Raw genomic sequence first — 13,814 nt, 5'->3', positions numbered from 1 at the left:
GCTGAAAGTAATCCTAAAGGCGGAGGGGGTGCCCCCCCAGCCGCTGTTAGCCTCTTCCTGCGGCCCAGCCAGAGGCCACTTGGATGGCCGGAGGCGAGGAGGGAGGCTCTTGCCGCCCTCGCTTCCTCAGCCCCGTTGGCACAGCGCTGGGGGTGTGCAGGGCCCCGTGCGGGTCGTGGAAGGTGTCACCTCCAGGGCAGGATCAGACCCCGACTCCTGCTCGGGCTGGCGAGATGCTGGCGTCCCTGGGGAGGGCTGCTCAGCACCCTCGAGGATGGGGCTAGAGGAAGGCAGGGCCATACTGAGGAGGCGGATGTGGCATAGTAGGGGTCGTATCCCTCTTCACAAGCCTGGGATTATTTGGCGAGGGATCTGGGGCAACGACCCCCCTCCCGAGCCAGGGGGATGTCCCGGCCTCAGACAGAATCGCCATCGCCCGTGATCCCCAGGGTTGCCAGCCTGTACTGCATGACCCCAACTGCCCAAAGCTCTCCCAGAGCCTGGCCTGGCATCATTTGTGCCCATGGGCAGGATTTTTAATTAACTAGGAGAAAAGAGGGTCAAACCCCGGGTTATTTTGGAAGATGGGATTTGCCACTGGAACGGGCCAGGCTCGAAAAGAGCAGAGCGGGACCCATTCCCTGCTCCCCGAGCCTCACCCTGCTGCATAGCCCGGCCATCCCGTGCTGTTCAGGAGCTAAGCAGCAAACAGCCCAAAAGACATTTGCTTCCCTAGTAAAGCCTTTCTGCTTTAAGGAGGAAAGCTGCCATCCCTTCCGTGCCGCACGCAGGATGATGAGACGCAGGCGCTCCCCACAGACCATCATTTTGATGGAATCCCCTGCAACACAGCCCCTTCAAACTGGAGGGGGAGAAGCCGTCCCTGGCCCTGCTCCTGGTTACACTGGAACCACTCAGGGGAATCACATATTTCCATTTCTAAAGAGCACACCAAAGGATAGGCCCTTCTTTAGTCCAGAATATTTCCCTGTCGCTGCTTAAAGGCAAAGCTAGCTCGCCAGCGTGTGGAGGAGTGGGTGGCTGTCATTGTTTGGGAAGACTCCAGCACGCCAAGAGTGGCAGGAGGAGGCTGGAGAGATGTGGTGTTAAAGGTTGTCACAGACTTTCTCAGCAGCAGAAATTAATTTCACCCAGAAAGGTCCTGAGCAGCTTGCAAAGCCCCCGCCTGCATTTAGGCTAAAATACGCTCCAGTTTTGCACACCAAGCATGGCCTGGCTGAGCTGGACCTAGAGTGGGAAAGAGATGCTGATCAGAGAGAAAGTTGCAGCATTATTTTTCTTAATATTATCGTTACTGTCCAGGATGCAAGGTCTGGGAGTAGCAGTCATGTCCATGGTGAAAACTACATTTTAAGCAAAACTCTTTGGCTTTGCTTAAATTAATAGGCTAATAATAACCCAGGAAAGGATTTTAGTGTTTTCTTAACCTCATGCAAACAGCTTTTAAAGTATTTTAATTAAAAAAGAATACCTCATACTTTATATATGGTACTTTTATCTATATACAGCTGTTGAGCCAGACTTTAGCTTATTGATCAAAGGAGGCAGATGTCTCGCAAGGTGTCTCTAATCATAGAAAGAGGATTCAATTAGCTTTCTCCTTAAAATCACACAAATAAAAATAAATAAAAAAAAACCAGACTATGATTAAGCACTGGCTGCTTCTTTCCAAACACCTCTCTGCTGGAAGCGTTTTGTCCCAGCATTGATCCCGGGCTCAGTACCGCACTTGCACTTGCATTCCTGGGCTGAGAGCTTCAGGGACGCTTACACCTAGGCTTCATTTTTCCAGAGGAGCTGGGACTTTAAAAAGGCCCTGGGATTTCAACCCAAAGCTGACAGCCAGCGGAAAAACTCTAATTGGTGTAGCTAGGTTTTGCAGGGAGTCTCGAAGCATTGCCAAATACAACAAAACCCTCCTCAGTAAGGACAACCATGACCAAAACGGTCCGTGAATTGTCCCCAGCCACCAGATCTCCAGCGGGGACTAGAGCCGCTACTTTTAATTCTCCCAATGCCGTAGCGCCGTCAGCATCGCTAGGCAGGGTGACTCCTTACAGCATAACTCACAGCTACGAACACACCTTCATGGGGCTCCCCTCTCCCTGGGAAATCCGGCACAGAGGCGTGCGTACGTGGTATGTGCACGCCCCAGCCCTCCGGCACAGCACCACACTCCGTCAGTACTGCTGAGCTCTCTGCAGGTCCCCTCTAGCGAAGGCCTGTGTATAGAGCCCCCCGTGCGGTTTGCTGAGCTGTTTGCCAGTCGTTCAGCACCCCCCGTCTCCCCAGAACGAGAGCTCTCACCTTGGGGGGGGGGCCCATCCTGCTCCTCTCGCCTGCACCCTGCTACTACGACCTTCCTCCCCCTCGCAGCCGGCCGGGAACGCAGGGTTCGGGGTGAGCTCCCTGCTATGCTCTGGCCAGGTCCCAGCCCCTCAGCTGTGCCAGCACCAGCAAGGGCTAAATCCTGCTCCTTGCATGGGCCTTGGCTGTGCCTGTAATCCCCATCCATCTCCAAAACCCAGCAATACAAGCCGGTCTCCATTAGGATGGGCTTGCTTGCGAATAAATAACAGCCATACTTCCCTAAGCTTCCAGAACTGTTTGCATCTGCATTTAACAGGCAGTGCCCTGAATGCAGAATTTGCTTGGCTTTTTTAAACTAACCTGCTTTTAGACAGACGGAAACACAGCGCTGAGCCTTGCCCCGCGGCCCCTCTTCCTTCAGAGCGGCTTTCTGTGCGGGGCAGCACGGCCATCTCTTCCAGGAAGGGAGAGCAGCACTCCCGTATCCTTCTGTATCACTTCAAACCATCCATCTCTAGGTAACAACCCCAGGGCTGATTTTGGGGAGGCCAAGCTTTCACCCGCTCCTGGGTGGGGGCGGGCGGTTTGGGCTGCTGCCCACCACCCGCATGGCACAACGGGGTGACCTCGGTGCTGCCAAAGTCTCCGCCAGGCACAGGCTCTGGTGACGAGCCTGAGTGGAGGGGAACGCCAGCACCTGGGATTGCTGCTGGCCTCACACCCAGCACGATCACCTGTACCCGAAACTTCCTCAGACAGGGTTTGACCTGTCCCCTACATGGGTAACCCCCCTGCTCCCAGCGGCCTGTGCCCCCTCACTGCTTCCCAGGGCTCTGAACCCCTTGGAGGGGCTGTGAGACCCCAAGGGAGCCCCTAAAGAGGTCCCCCCTGAGGCGAGACGTTTGCCGAGCCCAGCCCGCCCTCCACTGGTGGCTGCGAGAGGAACAGCATCCAAAAGTGGGACCGGAGCATCTGCAGAGGTGGCAGCCATCACTGCACACCCTGCACCAGCCCCCCGAGGCCAGGGGACACCCCCAGGCCCCTAAATATGAACCCCCGCAAGTAAAGCCACCTCGTTTGAAGGCTGAGCCCCGCAGGCACTGCAGGGCTGTGGGGATGAGGCCTGTTTTCCACCGAGCTGGGGGGCTGCTTTGGGACAGAGGCTGTCCCAGGAGCTGTGCCCTTCCAGGAGCAGTGTTGGACTGTGGTGCTCCACCACCCCGTGCTCCTCCTGTCCTCACCCGTCCCCGTCCCCACCTGGAGCTGGCTGCAGAGGCCAGATGCAGCTCCGAGCTGGGCCTTGCCCAGAGTCACTCTGTCCAGGGGACTGAATAAGCTAAAAGCTTTAATTTTAGTTTGAGATGCTGGAGAAGCCATCAATTTGAGCATGCCTGAAGGTGCATCGGGTATATAATGGCTGCAAACACACTTCACCCAGGCAAGACATTTCTCCCTGGTACCCACGTACCATGAAGTGGCCGGTTTCTCCTGTCCCCAGGGTTGGATGCAGAGGGTCTAAAAGATGGTTTTGGCAGTGAGGGAAGAGGAATGGGTACCAAAAAACTTGTCTTCAAGAACAGAAATGAGCTGGAAGGTTAAGCGTGGCCAAACATGGAGAGAAGCAGCAGGAAGAGGAAAGAGGGAACAGGAGAGGGATGGAGAAGCCAGATGTGCCAGGGTAAACAGGGAGAACTGGGTCAGGACAAAATGGGATGGCAACGCTGAGAACAGGACCAGGAGAAAGGGGGAATGAGGAGTCGGTGGAGGGGTCTGGGGAGGGTTTCATCAATGGGTTGTTTTCACACAGTCATCAAACCCAGCAGCGAGGGGCTTGCTTTCCCCTGCTCCGGGATGAGCTAAAGTTCGCACAGGGAGGTCGTGCTCTGGAGTGGCAGTTCCCAGTTCCCAAACCGGCACAGTCCCCCGCCTCCCCACACAGAGCAGGACTGCGCAAGGAAGAGGTAGGAAACTCCAGTGTAGCCCATACTCGCATTTAATCGTAAGGACAGGACAGACTGGGGCAGGCAGGTACGTTAGTGTGGAAGCACAGCTAGAAGAGCAGACACATCCTGCCCTCACAAAAGACAGATGTCATTTTAAGGAGTAACCCTGCTAAAAGCATGAAAACAAATAATTTTAAAAAAGAAAAAAAAAGAAGAAACCCCAACCCAGAGTTTTCTCTGGAACAGACGTTTCTGCATGGTCTCTGAGCACTGGAATCCGACATCACTGCTAAGGCTGTTTCACACCAGACACAACACGGGGAATTCACATAGCGCAAGTCAGGTGTTTAACATGGACGTTTCAGTTCGGGGCCCGTCTCCTGGGGTGGAGACAAGGAGGGCTCTTGCGGGAAGGGATGCAGAGCACGTGAAGTCAGACTCTCAGAGAGACCACCCTCCGGAGGACCTTCTCTCCCCTAGGCAAGCTGCCTCCTGCATTCAGGGCACAGACATCACAGCAGGAAAGCTCCGAGAGCTGCTCTGTGGTGCTGAGTACGTCTAAGCAAAGGCAAACCAGGCCCTTCACTCCCACTCTCCCAACTGCTTTCTGCAAGGAAGAAGGTGCACGAAACAAGGCTGCATCCACGAAAGGTGAAAGTGAGAGACCCAGAGAAGTGTCCACTAGATAGTGGGGTTCCCTCATGTCCTTCACCATGGAGCAAGGCCACAAGGACATACGTGGCTGCACCCATGCTGGAAGAGGAGATCAGTCCCAGATGAGGATCCTGTCTCCCTGTGAGAGAAAAGGGCTCTCCAAGAGAGGACAGGTCTGGGCTGCTCCTCCACCTACTGCACAAACCCGGGACACATTCAAAAGTACAGACAATAAATTAAGATTGGGAAAAAAAAAAGTCAGCGTGTATTATATATATATAATATAATGTGCGTGTGATTGTGAAAAATAGAAATGTCATCCCCAGAAGAGAGCAAGGCATGGCAGAAACCCATCCCTGTCCCTCTCCCGAGCCCAGCAATACCCTGCTTCCCTGATTCACAGCAGAAACACACCAGCGGGGCCATGCAGGGGGCAGGGGTTGCGCCTGGCACCCAGCTTCCCTCTGCCAGCGGGAGCCCTGTGCCAAGGAGGAGCTGGCTGCTTGGTGGAGGAGTGGGGAAAGAGCCCAGCACTGGTCCCTTCATGGCCTTCACAAGGAAGGGTTGCTGCAGGCAGGAAAAGGGAGGGAAACACAGGAAAAGCAAAGTGGAATGGCAGGGGCACCCCACCCCTCCTCAACTGGCCGGGGCCCTGCCCCTCCCATGGCACAGGACCCCACCGCTGTACCAAGTAGAAAATAAAGCCATAATGAGTCTACGCTTTGGTATGTAACCATCCCCCTCCCCTTGGTTCCCCCTGTGTTCCCCCCAAACCATTATCTGTAAAACTCGTCAAATAAAATCTCTAGCGTGCCTTTATATCGCTCCTTGAACCTTTTCTTCCCCAGCGCCTGCCTTGTCCCCTCTCCCCAGCAGGATTCGGGAAGGTGCCTTGCTTGAGCTGCACCAGTTACAGCTTCTGCTGTCCCGACTGGATCCCGCTGAACGCTGCCTGGTCCAGCGGCAGGTAGTGGCCTTGCCTGGAGTCCAGGAAGTACAACCTGTCCTTCACCAGCGCAGGGTCAAAGCCCTGCTTCCGCAGCTCCATCTTCTGGAACTTGTAAGTGCCTGGAGCGGGGAGAGAAGAGGGAGAGAGGGCTCACTGGCTGCACATGCTCCCATCCCCACCACACCTGTGCCACCCCGGACCCAGCCTTGCACCCCCACGCCTCCAAACCACCAGAGGAACTGGCTTAGGGGCCCTATGGGGCAGAGGGGCTCCATGGGGCAGAGGGGCTCCATCCCAACCATACCACAGATTGGCCTCCATAACCAGGTTTCAACCCGAAGGCTCCCCCCAGCTCTGTGTCCAGCGTGAGTGTGCACGCTGCGACTTACTTGTCTTGGAGACTTCGTGCAGGAACCGCAGGAAGACGGGCCGCGCGTACAGCGGCAGGGCCTTTTTCAGCTCGCTGGCAAAGCCTTCTAGGTCACAGGAGTTTTCCGGGTCGGCGATGGCTGCCATTCCTGCCTTCCCTTCAATCCCTAAGAGGCAGAGAATAAGGGAGAGCACTCAGACACACTGTCCCTGTAGCATCATCTCCCTCTGCCCTGCACCAGCAAGGCCTCTGGCACAGATCCCGCTTTGTACCGAAGCGCTGGTGCGTCCAGCTGTGTCACTGGCTGTGTCACCACCCTGCAGCTGAGGCTACCAGCGACACCCTGCGGTCACGGTCACCTCCTCTCAGAGGAGGCACTTACAGCCTGTCCAGAAAGGACATGGGGTCCTTCTAAACCAGCCAGAATCAGACCAAAGCTTGAGAGAGGGAAGAAACCCTCTGGTTCCTGCTAAGCACATCCCTGGTGGCCTCTTCCCAGCTTGCCCACGGGGAGCCTTGGTCCAGCCTCTTGCAAAAGGACACGTTGATTTGGACGTACAGGACATGCTCACATTCAAGTGCTGGAGGCCCACTGCCTCCCCCGATCGTCCTCTCCCCTCTCAGCTACCTGGGATCTCCACCCCATAAACCACCACGTCTGTCAGGTTGAGGATGCGGCTCAGCGTCCCCTCCACCTCTGTGGTGGAAACGTTCTCCCCCTTCCAGCGGAACGTGTCCCCAGTGCGGTCCCGGAAGTACATGTAGCCGTATTTGTCCATCACCAGGACATCCCCTACAGGAAAGTGAGGAACAGGCAAACATGAGGTGTCAGAGGGGCTAGGAGCAACCCTGGAGCATCTCAGGACAGTGCCGCTAGCCTGGGACAGCCCCCACACCCACACAGGTACCCTTCTCCTCCGCTCTCAGCGGACGGAAGGGCCCTGCTTGCCTCACCTGTGAGATAGGCAGCATCCCCTTTCGTAAACACATCCTTGGCGATTTTCTTGTTGGTGGCTGACTGATTCAGGTAGCCGTCAAAGTGCTGCAAGGGGTTGCTCTTGACAATGCGGCCCACCAGCTGCCCTGGCTCCCCTGCAGGGAGAAAAGAGGGGATGAAGGGGGGAAGCAACCACCCGCACCCAAGCAAAAAGGGTGTCTAATGGGGTCGGTGGGGTTTAACTGAGCAGAGACTCAAAGCTAGGTAAATTATCTTGAAGTATCAGGAAAGACTCACACAGAGCTGAGGAGACTTATCCCTGTGGTTGCCCTCACCTGGTTTGCAGTGGATACAGACACCATCCGGCCCCCGGATCAGCTCCATGGTGTCTTCATCCACCCGCACCAAGCCGATGGGGTACACACCTGGTAGGATCCTGCTGTTGAAGCCGCACGACCCAACCTAAGACAGAAAGAGCTCAGAGCCATGGGTAGCAGGGACATCTCTCCCGCCCCGAGCCCGCTGCCCACGCACATCCAGGATACCAGAGAGCTGGCACCGCACAACAGCCAAAACCCCTGCGGGCAGATGGCAACCCACGCCAAGCCTCTTGGAGCAAGAAACCAGGAGCAAACAGCCTGTCTGGGTTTCCAACCCTGCCCAGGCCAGCAGGCACCCTCTGGGACACGGGGAGGGTGGTGGGGCCTTACATTGTTGTCGAAGTTTCCCAGGCTGCAGTTGCACTCAGTGGCCCCGTAGAATTCGGCCACCTGGGTGATGCCGAAGCGGGCCATGAACTCCCGCCAGATGGAGGCACGCAGCCCGTTGCCCAGCGCCATGCGCACCCAGCGGCAGATCTCCCCAATGTACTGCACAAGCTGGGAGGGATGGAGAGGAAAGACTCACTAGGACCCCTCCACCAGGCCCTGGGGTCTGTTTGGAGTTTCTTCAGGGTACATAGGAATGGCACAACATGCTCAAAGCCCCCTAAAGAGGCTGTGGTAAAACCCAGGAGCCCTACTAGCTCGTCCAGTGCCTGTCCCTCCCTGGTTAATCCACTTCTCCAGTCTGTGAAACCTATCTGAGACCTCCTGGCTAATGCTGGAGCACGGGAAGGGTTTGGACACGTGAAGTTACCACCCCAGGTGGGAAGGACACAGCCCCACCATCTTCGAAAGTGGTTTGGGATGGACAGGCAGAACTGGTCCAGGCCTCCCCCTCTTCCAGCAGCTGGGCTCTCCCCAGCACAGCACAGATCCCCAGGCTCCGCTCTCCAGTCCCAGCTGGCCCCTTGCCTCACAGCCTCACCGTGCAGTTGTATTTCACGCAGTCCTCCCAAAAGTGCGAGGCCGAGAACTTCTTGCGGATGACAATCGTCATGCCTTGCAGCAGGCACTGCCCGACCCCCACGATGTTCCCTGCGGAGAGGCAGCCAGGGGAGCCCTCAGTCCCCAGACACCTCCAGCCCAGCCCGCTCAGGGAGAGGCCTGGCAGGGCAAGGTGGATGCCACGCACTGGCTCACCGCAGATGGGTGTTCACCTAGCCAAAGCCCCCAGGACCACAGGCACCGGGGAGGAGATGCGTGGCAGCAAGATCTTGGGCAGCACTTTGCACCTAGACATCCCAGCATGTCTCAGCCAGCCAGACTGGCTCTGCTTCCCCTGCCCCCTGACTTTCCACATGGAGCAGCAATAAGGTGCAGCTATTCCAAAGCCAGCTAGGAGCTGGGATAACCCCCCACACACAAACACTCCCCACTCCAAAGATCAGCCAGATCGATTCTTGGCTCCCAGGGGAAAAGCGAAAAGCCTCGGTCAGACTGCCAGCAGCAGCCAGCTCCTACTCGGCATGGAGATCGCTGCTGCACCAGCCTCCAGCCTGAGCCCTGGGCTTGGCTGAGGGGAAGAGACAGTCCCGGCATGCAGGGCTCCGTACGGCACACATTACCTGCAGCGTGGTAGAGCGGTAGACAGTCGTACATCACATCGTCGGGCCTCATGCGAAAACCGTAAAAAACTAAGCTGGACATGCGGAAGTACCTGGGGCGGGAGGGTGAAGGGACATGTCAGCAGCAGGGCCAGAGGCGCTGTGCTAGGACAGGGCAGAGCTCAGCTCTGTCCTCCCCCGAGCCCCTGCCCACGGCCTTACCGGCAGTTCACCACAATGGCAGCCTTGGGCAGCCCCGTCGTGCCAGAGGTGTAGATGTAGAAGAGTTTATCTGGAAAGCAATGAGGAGGCAAGGTCACATACCCAATCTAGGACCTGGCTGAACCAGGAGCAGGGGACAAGTCAAATTTAAACACTCTGCTCATGCCAGTTGAGCCAAAACTTTTTTATGTGACAGCACCAAGAACATGCTGGGTTCACCCTGGGCAGATCAGGTCTGTTGGACACATGGAGGGCACGACAGGATACTGCTCCACACAGGGCTGGGCTTCAGACACCGGAGTAATACCCATCCCAAACACCCCAGGCCCTGCTGCAGACGTCTGCCATTGGCATCCTGAGCAGACGTTCTTGCCAGTGTTGTAACCGGCTGATCCACAAAAACACCACTGTGAGTTTGGCCCCCAAGAGCTGACCACATACCAAGAAAGCCCTTATCAGGGGGGGTTGGCTGGTGCCGCTGGGCCATCTGCAGGAGGGGGTCCAGGTGTTTTGCACCAGGAAGCACGGACTCAGGGCTTCCTTCCCCGGACCAGAAGAGATGGATAGATTTCTCCAGGGGGGGCTGCACTTCCTGCATTGCTGAGAAAGTAAAGAGGGGAGATGGAGAAAGACCGCAGGGTGGTTACAGCACAGAGACCCCCTGCCCTCCCAGACAGTCTCAGGGAGACACTGCCCCGGGTAGCAGCACCCTCGCTGTGCTTGGCAGAATCCCCAAATGGATGACAACCATCCCAGGGGGATGTTGTTCCCATGATTAACAGATGCTAGGGCCACAGCCCAGGCCTCTTCAGCAACTAGAAGATCCTGTTCTCCACCTCTCCCCAGCCAAAACCTCTTCGGTGCCAAGAGGTCTGTTGACACCATCAACCTCAGAGGCGTGGGCTGAAACACGAGGAGCTGGAGCTGAGGTGCTGCAGGGATGTGGCTAACAGCCACAGAGAGCAAGGGGAGGTTCGTCCTGTGCAGCAGGGCAGGCCCAGCCCAGCCCAGGGCTCCACACAGGGGATGCACCCGAGAGGCACAAGGAAGGATCCTCACACCCAGGCTGACCTGCCTGGGAGCCAGACAGCACTGAACTCCAGCTCCTGCCCGGCGGCCAAAGGGACCAACAAGAAAAAACCCAGATCCAATTCCAACTGTTCATTCTCTTCCAGATCCCTGCTCTGTGGTGGGCAGAAAAGGAGCACTAAATCCATTGACACCCCCCCCCCCAAGTTCAGAGCACCCCTGACGCATCTGACTGCCCCTCACCTTCCATCATCTCCACCCCAAAAACCACAGCCTTGGAGTTGGAGATGGTGATGCAGTGCAGCAAGGCCTCCATGCGCAGGTGGGAATTCACAAGGGCGGTCTCCACCCCAATCTTGGCCAAACCGAGCCACAGCCCCACATACTGATTGCGGGACTCCATGAAAAGAGCCACCACGTCACCAGAGCGGAAGCCTTGGTCGTGGAAGAAATTGGCCACCCGGTTGGAGTACTCATCCAGCTGCCGGAAGGTCCAGCTCTCGCCCGTGCCTTGGAAGATCAGCGCCGTCTTCTCTGGATACTTGCTCGCGGTCTTCTGGAAGATCTTGGCGATTGTGTTCTTCTCCCTCACGTGCCTCCATACCTGCCACTTCACCCGCAACAGGACCAGCCCCGTGCTGCCAAAGGAAGAGGAGCAAGAGGGCAGCTGCTCAGTGACCCCTGCAAAACCACTTCCTCCAGCAAAGCCAGCACAGCACGAGGCTCCAGGCCCTACTCTAGGACAGCAGCAGCTCTGGGTGCTCCCCTGCCCTGCGTGGACATAGGCAGAGGTCCTCTGCAAATATGCTTATAGCTAGGAACAGATGGAGGCCAGGGAGAGATGTGTTTTGGAAGGCGGCAGACATGGATGTCCCCAATCAAAGGGGCATCTTTAAGCCTCAGGTGCTCTCCAAGAGGTGACACCACCCCCTCCCCACAAATCCTTGCCAGGTACCAACTCAGAACTGACCTTGCACAGTCACCTGGTGCCACGTCAGCAGCTTTAGGGACAGGGTGAAGTACAAGGACAGTCACTAGACTTCAAGCTCAGCTGAAATCTATCTTTCCTCTGAAAACTTTGCCCAAGAGCTTGGAGCCTCCCAGGCGTGGCAGAGGGAGATCTCCTTCCAGCTGGGCTGGGTGTCAGCAGAAACCCAGGGTTGTGCAAGGAGCTGGGGGCTGCGCTCACACATACACTGGGAGAGAGCAGTGGGCCAGGGGGAAGGTGGATGGTCGGGCCATCCCAGTCAGGACACCTACGTGACGTCCCTTCGTATTGTCTTGATGAATATGAGGAAGAAGTCCCATCCTCCGGATCCCAGGTAGAAGATGAAGAGAGCGGGGATGGCCTGGGCCCAGGACAGCTCTAGACTGACCCTGAAGAACAGCAGCAGCGCTGCAAAAGCAGCCAGACGCAGCATCGTGGCCTGCAGAGAGAGAAACCACGGCCATCAACCCACGCACACTGGACTCGGCGATAATGAACCCATGGGCAGGGGATGCGTTAGCAGCCCCCAACTTCCTGGATGAGGTCCCTGAGTCACTGCTCCTCCCGGCCGCGAGGACATAACCCAGCAGTCCAGAGCTCCCACAGATGTAACTTTACCGGACCTTGGCGATGGCCTCCAATTAAGCCGCCGGCACAGCACTGCTTAGTGCCAGGCAAGAGCCTGACTGTTCCCACCTGGGGAGCCACATCCTGCACACCAGCCAGGGACACGGCTGCACACCAGCGGCATGCGATGCAGGATGAAGTCACTTCATGGATGTGGGAGCGGAGTCACAGCAGGAGACCTTGTACAGATGTTTGGCAGGCACCAGGGCGATGCCAGGCAGGGCTGGCTCAGCCCCTCACGTCTAGCCTGACAAAGCCCAGCTCCAAATTCCTCCCTACCCGAAGGATCCCCCCATCCCCATAACGCAGGTCTCCCTGTACCCCAGCACCAGCTCTCCTGCACGCCTGGCTCCGGGACAGCCAGCACAGCTGGTGGGAGAGCGCAGCTTCACATGGTCCCCAACACAGCTCAGACAGGAACAGGGACAGGAAACTCAGTCCTTTGAGCTCTGCTCGTGTTTGCAAACCCTCGTGTCGACAGGCAGTTTATTGGCCTGGTTCTGCTGGAGACACTGCCAGAGTGGGTTGGGGACGAGACCAGGCGCAGGCATGCCCTGGCCAGGCTGGATTGGGCAGAACAAGGGCTGTTGCTGCTGCCAGGAGCACCCAGACCCCCGCCCCATGCCCTGTGGACAGCGACTCAGGCTCTGGTACTTGTCCCCCCAAAACAGCACCTCTGTCTCCATCCCAAACACACCCCAGATGTGGCTCTGAGACTTGCAGGAGATCACGATCTAGCAAAGGCTGTTTTCAGGCAACAGCATCGGGCAGAGGAAAGTGACAGAGATGTGACCCTCGCAGCTTGAGGGCTCCTAGATAAAACTGGTCCTTCCTGGCATGGTAACAGGCTGAAGAGGAAGGAAACACTCATGTCATTTCCCTTTCTCTCTTGAAGGTGAATTCACTGCTCTGAAGCTGGCAGCCCTGAGTGGGCTCTGCCACAGCCGGCGGGGCCGGGAGCCACGCTTGTGGCTTTCCCTCTGCTCCACGCAGTTCCCCCAGGTCCGGGGAGCCTCTGTTCATTTGGTACGAGATGCTGGCAGGGTGGGAGCCAAGGCAGTGCCACATGGTCACCGTGCCCTGGCATGCCACACAGGCTGTCTCACCTCCGAGCCGTGCCACTGGCAGCAGGCAGGGATGCACCAGAGCACAAGATGCCACTCCCAGGGGGGGGCCTGGGGACATCCTCCCATCCACAGCCCCTGCCCAGAGACTCCCCCCTTGTGCCAGTGGCATTTAAGCTCTCTCCACCAAACACCTCCCAGGCCTGAGGTCCCACAACACAGTCCCTCGGCATTTTAGCTAGGCAGGACCCACAGCATTTTTGCCTAGGAACCTCTCTCTGTAGTTAAACAGGGCAACTCTTAAACCACCATCAAACTACTATGCCTCAGCCAAGACCTGGGCCCTTCGTTACACACTCACATCAAACAGACAGACATGGAGAGCCGGCAGTGGGGAAGCCACACTCTGTGTGGGAAGCAAGGCACTTAATCTCCCACTTGAAGGCAAGACGGGCCCAGACAGGCCCCTGTTATTTTCTGCTCACATCTCTGCCTCACACTGGCATGCCCGGTGCCTCCCGCCGAGAGATAACCGGTGCATTACCAAGAGATAACCGGTACACTACTGCCAGAGACCTCCAGCCCTGCCGTTAAGGATTCAGGTCTTGTCTAGCTGCATCAACACAGAGAAAATTAAGACCTGCCTGTAGCTCTGCAGCCAGCGGGCACAAAGGCAAACTGCAGGGATCCATCACCCAGGGGCACAGAGACCCGAGGAGAGCTGGGGTGAGGGACCAGCCTGGGGAGCAGGTCGCAGGGGGGGATGACAGGCA

At 57.1% G+C, this 13,814-nt stretch overlaps 1 protein-coding gene across 1 annotated transcript; it reads right to left on the bottom strand.

The window, feature by feature from the left end:
* Positions 1-4,315: 4,315 nt before the first annotated feature.
* SLC27A4 (solute carrier family 27 (fatty acid transporter), member 4) lies at positions 4,316-11,783 on the bottom strand. The gene is made up of 12 exons (XM_009322120.1): positions 11,623-11,783; positions 10,606-11,000; positions 9,775-9,933; positions 9,334-9,403; positions 9,133-9,224; positions 8,493-8,602; positions 7,895-8,062; positions 7,520-7,646; positions 7,202-7,339; positions 6,876-7,040; positions 6,267-6,413; positions 4,316-5,996 (listed from the first exon to the last, which is right to left on the bottom strand). Exons 1-12 carry the CDS (start codon positions 11,781-11,783, stop codon positions 5,839-5,841), a joined length of 1,890 nt encoding a protein of 629 aa, XP_009320395.1. The 3' UTR covers positions 4,316-5,838.
* Positions 11,784-13,814: the final 2,031 nt, after the last annotated feature.

The sequence above is a fragment of the Pygoscelis adeliae genome, unplaced genomic scaffold, assembly GCF_000699105.1.
Source record: "Pygoscelis adeliae isolate BGI_AS28 unplaced genomic scaffold, ASM69910v1 Scaffold114, whole genome shotgun sequence".
Lineage (NCBI taxonomy): Eukaryota > Metazoa > Chordata > Aves > Sphenisciformes > Spheniscidae > Pygoscelis > Pygoscelis adeliae.
Note: the sequence above shows the minus strand (reverse complement) of the source record. Positions and strands in the feature narration are given on the sequence as shown.